Source organism: Microtus pennsylvanicus, chromosome 20, assembly GCF_037038515.1.
Source record: "Microtus pennsylvanicus isolate mMicPen1 chromosome 20, mMicPen1.hap1, whole genome shotgun sequence".
NCBI lineage: Eukaryota > Metazoa > Chordata > Mammalia > Rodentia > Cricetidae > Microtus > Microtus pennsylvanicus.
In genome coordinates, this window is record NC_134598.1 from 10,070,559 (window position 1) to 10,079,527 (window position 8,969).

The window sequence follows — 8,969 nt, forward strand, 5'->3', positions numbered from 1 at the left end:
TCCCAGTACCACAAACACCAAAAAAGTATGTCCTGTGCTTAGACACAGCACATGGAGCTTAGCATCCCCCGCCCAGCTACATACAATGCAGCCTTTGCTAGCTCCCCACTGTCAAACGGTAGGAAACTACTTGTCATCATGCAGAAAAATGAGAAGTAATGGAAGTCTACAGCTATGTGTTCTCAGGAAGATCAAAGGTCTCAGGAAGATCAAAGGTTAGATACCCCCACTTCATCCCCATTGTTGCTGAATAAAAATGCTATTTTAGGAATAGCTGTCATTGACCCTGACTTATTCTGGAGGAACACACACTTATGGCTAGCTTCTACTTTCATTCAAAAGTCCTTTTGAGACCTGGTTCGGGCTTCTCACTCTGAACTCATCTTTTCTCTATACAAGCTTTTCACCTTAGCTCCAACTAAACAACAACAAAAAAAACAAAAAACAAAACCCATTATTTCAGGCAAACATGACCTTGGCATATTCTTCCTTTCTACTTTATCTTAGGGATTTCTAATACATATTACAGCCAAAGTCTATTACTTCTGGTCTTTCGTTTTGTGTTTGAGACAAGGTCTCAAGTTGACCACCTTAGGATAGAACTCTTGATCCTCCTGCCTATACCTGTCAAATTCTGGAATTATAGGGTTCTGCCACCACGTCTGGTTAGGACAATTTCTTCTTTGACTAGGTGACCTAAATTTACCCCTCGAGTGTTATAAATAACCTTGTCTCCTCGATGAAGTGCGTGCGCCTGTCGAAGGATGGTTTGCTTAGGCTTCTTTTATTGCATGCACGGCTTTAAATGAAGAACTTCCAGGTTTCTGACTTGCTGAGCCGCTTGGAAACTTCCACCCTCACTACTGTGGGGGGAAACCCACGGTTTCATGCCACAGAAGGCTCCTGACTTTGAGGGTGCAACCATTTGGGTTAACCTCCGAGGCTGTCACCTAACTCAAGGCCCAAGGACAATCAAAGACAACCTAGTCCACACGTTCAACCGGAACCCCGCCCCTTCACCTAAACGTAGTTCCACCAAGTACCGTTTCCAATTGACATTCCTATGGCCCAATTAGGTTTCGAAACTCAGAGCGCTGCTCCGCCAATTAAAAAAAGGCGTTTAAGATTGGCACCAGTTTAGACCAATGAATGAGGAGCTTCGAGCCTTTTTCCCTATAGGAGCGGCCCTGAAAAAGATGAGCAGCAAACTCACCCAATAGCTGCGCCGACCGCAGAGGCGGCCTCGCCCCAACTGCAGGACCAGCGGCGGGGACCGCTGCGGCGTTCAGTCTCCACCCGGACTCCGCCATGTTGAGTCTTGTGGGCCGTGTGGCCTCGGCCTCGGCCTCCGGGGCCTTGCGGGGACTCAGCCCTTCGGCGTCGCTACCCCAGGCGCAGCTTCTCCTGCGAGCCGCGCCCGCCGCGGTCCATCCGGGTAAGCGCCTTCCTCGAGTAGCGGGGTCCGTTTCTTCTCCTCGTGACCTTGAGCCTGGGCCCATCGAATCCGTGTTCCTTAGGGATTCCTGGGGCAGCGGACTACTGTCCAGCGGCGGGGGGACAAGGACAGTGGCTTGTGGGAACGTTAGTGGAAGCAGCAGTGCTCCATTTTGCGATGGAAAAGGCGGGCAGCTGCCTTGACCTTGTGCGGAGGGGATACCAGACTGAAGAATAATGGCGGTTTTGTGCACGAGGTTGGGCAAGCAGCGCGGGCGGGCCCTCGGTTGCAGGGTGGCCTTCTCTGCACGCCTTCTGAGCTAGCTGGAGACCGAGTCTGGGCGGAACGAGCCTTTCCTTGGGGATTAATCCGTTGACCTTTAGCTGTCCTGACCCCCACCCCACCCCCACCGCTGTCCAATATCTTCTTGTCTGTTAGCCAGAGACTATGCGGCGCAGACGTCTCCGTCGCCGAAGGCTGGCGCTGCCACCGGGCGAATCGTGGCGGTCATCGGCGCTGTGGTGGACGTCCAGTTCGATGAGGGATTACCACCCATCCTAAATGCCCTGGAGGTGCAGGGCAGGGAGACCAGACTGGTGTTAGAGGTGGCCCAGCACTTGGGTAAGTAGGATTTTTTTTTTCTTTTCTTTTTTTTTTTAGGAGTGGTAAGAGCTTCTTAAGTGTCAGAAAATCCACGCGTTCTCCCTTCCGTGATGATTTTATCAAAATGACTTTCGTTCTTCTGAGTTTGCTGAAGCCGCATTTGATTGCTGAGGGGGAGTTTCGTGTGCTTTTAGGCACACTTCTTTTTTTGTGGGCTTTGGGGCATGTAACCTCTAGTGCGTTTGTCCGACAGGGGAGAGCACGGTCAGAACCATTGCTATGGATGGTACTGAAGGCTTGGTTAGAGGCCAGAAAGTACTGGATTCAGGCGCACCAATCAAAATTCCCGTTGGTCCTGAGACCTTGGGCCGAATCATGAACGTCATTGGAGAACCTATTGATGAGCGAGGTCCAATCAAAACCAAACAGTAAGTTCCTCTCTTTGCATTTGTGAACCAGGAACTTTTTCTTGCAGGTTTACATGTTAGGGTAATGACTTGTAATAAAGCAGAGTTTGGATTGTTGAAAACTTGGTACTTAGAAGCCTCCATTGGTTATTTAAAGCTTTATTTACATTAAGGTTCAGGAAAGGGGGTTATTTCTTCCTGAGACAAAGTCTTTTTTTTTTTTTTTTTTTTTTTTTTTTTTTTTGGTTTTTCGAGACAGGGTTTCTCTGTGGTTTTGGAGCCTGTCCTGGAACTAGCTCTTGTAGACCAGGCTGGTCTCGAACTCACAGAGATCCGCCTGCCTCTGCCTCCCGAGTGCTGGGATTAAAGGCGTGCGCCACCACCGCCCGGCCTGAGACAAAGTCTTTATTGCAGAAAGTTAGATGTCACGTGACAGCTTACCTGGGCAGGATTAGACTGTTGGCAGGGATTTGAGTGTATTCTCAGCACATTGAAGTTACTGAACCTCTATTTAAACCTTACAGATTTGCTCCCATTCATGCTGAAGCGCCTGAGTTCATAGAGATGAGTGTTGAACAGGAAATCCTGGTGACTGGAATAAAGGTTGTGGATCTGCTGGCCCCGTATGCCAAGGGGGGCAAGATCGGTATGTTGGTGGTTGATACATGTTTTCCAAACATAGTAAGGAAAATGCCAACTTCTGAGTGTGTGTTGCTATCCTTCACTGATGATTAGCTTCTGACTTTCGTTCTTCTGAGTTTGCTGAAGCCAGATGCCATTCCTGAGAAGGGAAAAGATGACAGAAGTGGACGTTTTTTGAAGGTTGCTCAATTTGGGAATGCAGAAATCTGAAATACTTCTTCTTGACCTAGGACTCTTCGGTGGGGCTGGCGTTGGAAAGACAGTACTGATCATGGAGTTGATCAACAATGTCGCTAAAGCCCATGGTGGTTACTCTGTGTTTGCTGGTGTTGGTGAGAGGACCCGTGAGGGCAACGATTTATACCATGAAATGATTGAATCTGGTGTTATCAACCTAAAAGATGCCACTTCCAAGGTGAGTGCTGAACTCATTGCTGTCCACAGTACCTATTCAGAAAACTAGTGCCTGCTGAAACCGTGTTTTATATTTGATGTTAGGTGTCCTATGACCTGCAGACAAAATCCTTTTTTCCACCATGGTTTTCCAGTATACCAATGTACATTTTTCTCAAGTGTGAGGAATTAGACTTTGATAGATAATCTGGTTGTTGGAAAGCTAATTTGCAGGGGTTGTATGGAATTCAATTCACATGTCTCAGACAACCCTGTTGTATATATTTTGTTTCCAGTTCAGAAATGATCTGTAGTGTTTGGAATCTCATGTCTAATGAATGGGGAGAACAAATTTGCAAAGAGAAACAGTGTAATCTGAGTGGGAGACCCCAGGGTGGTTTCTTTCTCTGCTCCGGAACCTGCTAACTTTTCTGATTTGTGTACTTACCACAGGTGGCGTTGGTGTATGGTCAGATGAATGAACCACCTGGTGCTCGTGCCCGGGTAGCTCTGACTGGTCTAACCGTTGCTGAATACTTCAGAGACCAAGAAGGTCAAGATGTCTTGCTGTTTATCGACAACATCTTCCGCTTCACCCAGGCTGGCTCAGAGGTATAAGGGAAGCCTAGAGAGGACCAGTTGGGCATATTAGGATAGAGATGTAGGCACATAAATCTTGTTCTTCACTTGTGTCTTTTAGGTGTCTGCCTTATTGGGCAGAATCCCTTCTGCTGTAGGCTACCAGCCCACCCTAGCCACTGACATGGGTACAATGCAAGAAAGAATCACCACCACCAAGAAGGGGTCTATCACCTCTGTGCAGGTAAGGAGACAAAAGTTTTAGTTGGTGGAAAGGAATCCAGGAAGATAGGCCTGGAGAGACAGTTCATTAAGAACACTTCTAGCTCTCCAAGGCTTAGCTTTAGTTTAGTTCCCTATAGGCAGTCAGATGGCACGGAGCCATCGGTAACTCCGGCCCAGTGGATCTGCTGCTCTCTTCTGGCCTCTGTTGTAGGCAGCCTGCACACATGATGAACATATATAGACTCGATCATACATATATACGTACACATTAAAAAAAAAACTTTATGTCTGGGTGGAGTGGCACACACCTTTAATTCCAGCACTCAGAATGCAGAAACAGGTTGAGCTCTGAGTTCAAGATCAACCTGGTCTGTGTAGAGAGTTCCAGGAAAGGGGGGTTTATTTATTTACTTACTTTGAGAGTGGCTGTTTTAGACAGGGTTTCATCATTATTATATAGCCTTGTAACTTGATATGTAGACCAGGCTGGTCTTGACTCCAAGATCCATCTGCCTCTGCCTCCCAAATATTGGGATTAAGTGGATGCATACTCCAAAGGGGCTTTTGAATAGGGAGAGTTAACCAGTCAGAATGATGTGTAAAATTTTGTGTTTGCATGCTAGGCTGCAAAGGGTTAATTCAAACAAGCGCTCACTATCTGGGGCTAGTAGTATAAGCCTGGTCATAGCATATGGGGAGAGGCAGGGAGGTTGGAAACTCAAGGCTGTTTCAGCTACATAGTAAGTTTCCAGCTAACTTGGCTACATGACACTTAAGGTTTATCTCACAAAACTTAGAAAATGAAACATTCATCTACTTGAGGGATCTGGGGCTGAAGCAATGGCTCAGCAGGTAAAAAAATGCTTTCTGCTCTTGCAAAAGATCTGGATTCTTTTCCCAATGTCTATTGGTGGCTCACAACCACCTGTAACTCCAGTTGTAGGGGATCTGACAGTCTCTTCTACCTTCTACAGTGCATATTAACTCATGCGGGCACACAATAATAATAAAATACAACTTTTGTTTTTGAGATTAGATCTGCTGTGTAGTTCTAGCTGGCCTGGTGCTTTACTATCTATGCAGCTTAGTTTCCCGGCTCAGCAGTTCTGCCTCTGCTTTCTAAGTGTTGGGATTGCAAAGGGAGCCATCACCATATCTGGCCTTCATTGTTTCCTTGTTTGTGTGTTGTGGGGCTTGACCTCAAGGCTTTGAATGCTTGAAGATATCTTACCTCTTACATTCATGTTCACTTAACTCTTGGCCACTCTTTTTAGTTTTTATGTGGATTGGTATACATTTGTTTATTTATTTATTTATTTATTTTTTGCTTTTTCGAGACAGGGTTTCTCTGTGGTTTTGGAGCCTGTCCTGGAACTAGCTCTGTAGACCAGGCTGGTCTCGAACTCACAGAGATCCGCCTGCCTCTGCCTCCCGAGTGCTGGGATTAAAGGCGTGCGCCACCACCGCCCGGCGATTGGTATACATTTGTGTCTGTGTGAGGGTGTCAGATCCCCTGGAACTTACAGCCAGTTGTGAGCTGCCATGTGGGTGCTGGGAATTGAGCCCAAGTCCCCTGGAAGAGCAACATCTGAGCCATCTTTCCAGCCCCTTGTTATGCACTTTTATGTTCATGTTCACTTAACTGTTGTAATAGTGTAAGGTTTTGGGGGGGGGCAGTTCGAGACGGTCTCTAGCCTTGGTTGTCCTTGATCTCACTCTGTAGACCAGGCTGGTCTCAACTCAGAGATCTGCCTGCCTCTGCTTCTTGGGTACTGGGATTAAAGGCATGCTACACCAGTAGCCCACCTTGTTTTTTAAGAGCAAAACTTCCCCAAAAGTTAGTACCATTGCTATGGAGTTAAAGTATAGCATAATACATGGACCCAAACAAGAGAGTGCATAGCTGTAATCCAGCACCAAGGATGCAAAGACAAGGGTGTTGATTTTTGAGACAGGTTGGAAAGTAGATGGCCTAAGTAGGAGTTTGGTTGTACTGATCTCAATGTATTTTTGACTTAGGCTATCTATGTGCCTGCTGATGACTTGACTGATCCTGCCCCTGCAACTACCTTTGCCCATTTGGATGCCACTACTGTGCTGTCTCGTGCTATTGCTGAGCTGGGCATCTATCCAGCTGTGGATCCTCTGGACTCCACCTCTCGAATTATGGATCCAAATATTGTTGGCAGTGAGCATTATGATGTGGCGCGAGGGGTGCAGAAGATCCTACAGGTGAGTGCCTCACGTCAGGAGGACTGGATTTTCTCCAGTCATTTGTGGGATTTGTTCTGGAGCAAGAAATGTTGAGAATGGATTTTTACTGCTGCTGAGGTCTCTGGTTTCCAGGGTACTTCGCCTTTAGAGTCCAGGTTTTCTCTTGTACTTAATCAGGACTGGGAAGAACCAGACACAAATCTTGGCTCACCCAGAACTTTTCTAATAGTTGTAAATTAAAGGAATTGACTCTGTCCTTTTCATTTTGTTTTCTTTTAGGACTACAAATCTCTCCAGGACATCATTGCCATCTTGGGTATGGATGAACTTTCTGAGGAAGATAAGTTGACTGTATCCCGGGCAAGAAAAATACAGCGCTTCTTGTCTCAGCCATTCCAGGTTGCTGAGGTCTTCACAGGACATATGGGAAAGCTGGTGCCCTTGAAGGAGACCATTAAAGGATTCCAGCAGATTTTGGCAGGTGAGATTTTTCTACCAAGCGAACTGTACAAATGTTAAGAGAAATTGAAGCCCAGAGTGAATATTCTTTGTGGTGTATTGTAGCCCTTTCATTAAAGGAGCATCACCCTGCTTTGGTGACAGCACAGAAATTTTTTTTGTCTTTTTGAAACAGCATTTGTCTTTACCTTTGGGACCTGTCCTGGAACTCACTCTGTAGACCAGGTTGGCCTCAAACTCAGAGATCTGCTTTCCTCTGCCTCCCGAGTACTGGGATTAAAGGCAGGCACCACCACCGCCTAACTAACACAGAAAATATTAAACTGTCCCATTACACTGAGCCAGACTTCGAACTCAGGTGCTCCAAGTTATCTATGTGTATGTTTTTCGGTGCTTATATGCCTTTAGTGTATGTATGTTTGTGCATACAGGAACCAACAGGGGTTAGCTCCCCTGAACAGCCAGTGGAGACCAGAGGGTTACAGGTCAGGGCTCCCCTGTAACTCTGGCTGTACTGGAACTGGCTCTATAGACTTGGCTGGCAATGAACCCATAAATCTTCTGCCTCTTCCAGGTGCTGGGATTAAAAGGTGTGTGACACAACACTTAATTATGTGGGTTATTTTTTGTTAGTTTTTTGTTTTTTTCTAGACAGGATTTCTGTGAAACAGTCCTCACGCTGTAGACCAGGGTGGCCTCAAACTCACAGAGATCCGCCTGCCTCTGTCTCCCAAGTGCTGGGATTAAAGTAATGCGCTCCCACTGCCCAGCCTTAATTATGTCTCTATGTCCTATGTCTTGTTTTAAATTCTACTTGGAAGGGGGCAGGTGTAGCAGTGCACACCTTTAGTCCCAGCATTCCCAAGTAGATTTTTTTTCCCCTTGAGACAGGATTTCTCAGTATAACAGTTCTTTCGTGGAACTTGCTCTTGTAGACCAGGCTGGCCTGGAGGAACTCATGAGATTTGCCTGCCTGCCTGAGCCTCGTGAGTGCTGGGATTAAAGGCATGTGTTACCACCGCCTGGCTTGACTTCTGTGGGTTCCAGGCCAGCCAGGGTTAAGTAATGAAAACTTGTCCTACAAAACAAAAAGTAAATTTTACTTTGAAGTTTAACAAAGTTTCCTTGGATGAAGAATTCGTCCATCTGGCCCAAGGCCTCCTTTGGTGAGGTTGTATATACTGTGGAGCACTGATGTAACTCCACTTGTTACTAATTGTATTTCCCCTGTGTAGGTGACTATGACCATCTCCCGGAACAAGCTTTCTATATGGTGGGACCCATTGAGGAGGCTGTGGCCAAGGCTGATAAGCTGGCAGAAGAGCATGCATCTTGAGGGGTCCTTTTCTGCAAACTCACTCTGTACTGTATTCTCCGTGCTGAAAGCTCAGTTTCTGTGTAGGCCACACAAGAGCCTGGTTGAAGATGCGATGTCCCATCTGAAGAGTATTTAAAGTTTTCAATAAAGTGTACACCCCCTCATTTGTCTGTCTGTCTGTCTTGCTTCTGAAACAGCTTACAGTGCAGTTGACCATGAGAGGCCGAATTTAGCATAATCAGGTTATGTTTGTAACAATTATCAAAAATGAAAATCCACTCATTAATGAAATTCTTCGGGTCTTGTTAAGTTTCCTGTGGTTAGGGAGGCCTAATATCCTAGCCTTGGTTCTTAACAGTATTTGTCCAGACAAATCTTGCTTCCAAGTATTTCATATGACTTTTTTTTCTTGTTTTAGTTTTACAAGACAGGATTTCTAAGTGTCTTTGGCCATGCTGGCCTTGAACTCTGAGATGAGTTTGCCTCAGCCTCCCCAGTGCTGGGACTTCTTTTTTTTTTGAATCTCACTGGGTAGTCTTGATTTGGCCTCAATGATCCTGTCTCAGCCTTCCAACTGCAAAGATTACATGTATGCTCCACAATATCCATGCCCCACTCTTTAGCAGAATAGTAGTTTTTGGTTAAAGGGCAAGATGATTTTGTTTGAGACAGGGTCTCACTGTGTACCTACCCC

The 8,969-nt window shown here is 46.1% G+C and overlaps 1 protein-coding gene and 2 non-coding genes across 3 annotated transcripts; all 3 read left to right on the forward strand.

Annotated features, from left to right (window-relative positions):
• The first annotated feature begins 1,273 nt into the window (after positions 1 to 1,273).
• Atp5f1b (ATP synthase F1 subunit beta) lies at positions 1,274 to 8,439 on the forward strand. The gene is made up of 10 exons (XM_075954095.1): positions 1,274 to 1,435; positions 1,874 to 2,056; positions 2,292 to 2,466; positions 2,970 to 3,091; positions 3,318 to 3,502; positions 3,934 to 4,092; positions 4,181 to 4,303; positions 6,304 to 6,516; positions 6,778 to 6,979; positions 8,193 to 8,439. The coding sequence occupies exons 1-10, from the start codon at positions 1,309 to 1,311 to the stop codon at positions 8,291 to 8,293; spliced, it is 1,590 nt and encodes a 529-aa protein (XP_075810210.1). The 5' UTR covers positions 1,274 to 1,308; the 3' UTR covers positions 8,294 to 8,439.
• On the forward strand, positions 2,140 to 2,214 carry LOC142839072 (small nucleolar RNA SNORD59). Its single transcript, XR_012908679.1, has one exon. It is a non-coding gene; the product is annotated as a small nucleolar RNA SNORD59 (small nucleolar RNA).
• LOC142839071 (small nucleolar RNA SNORD59) lies at positions 3,164 to 3,235 on the forward strand. Its single transcript, XR_012908678.1, has one exon. It is a non-coding gene; the product is annotated as a small nucleolar RNA SNORD59 (small nucleolar RNA).
• Positions 8,440 to 8,969: the final 530 nt, after the last annotated feature.

Coding starts and splice junctions, on each gene's coding strand:
- Atp5f1b (XM_075954095.1), top strand. CDS start 1,309: ATGTTGAGTCTTGTGGGCCGTGTGGCCTCGGCCTCGGCCTCCGGGGCC. Junction 1,436..1,873: donor GCCCGCCGCGGTCCATCCGG/GTAAGCGCCTTC, acceptor CTTGTCTGTTAG/CCAGAGACTATGCGGCGCAG. Junction 2,467..2,969: donor GGTCCAATCAAAACCAAACA/GTAAGTTCCTCT, acceptor TAAACCTTACAG/ATTTGCTCCCATTCATGCTG.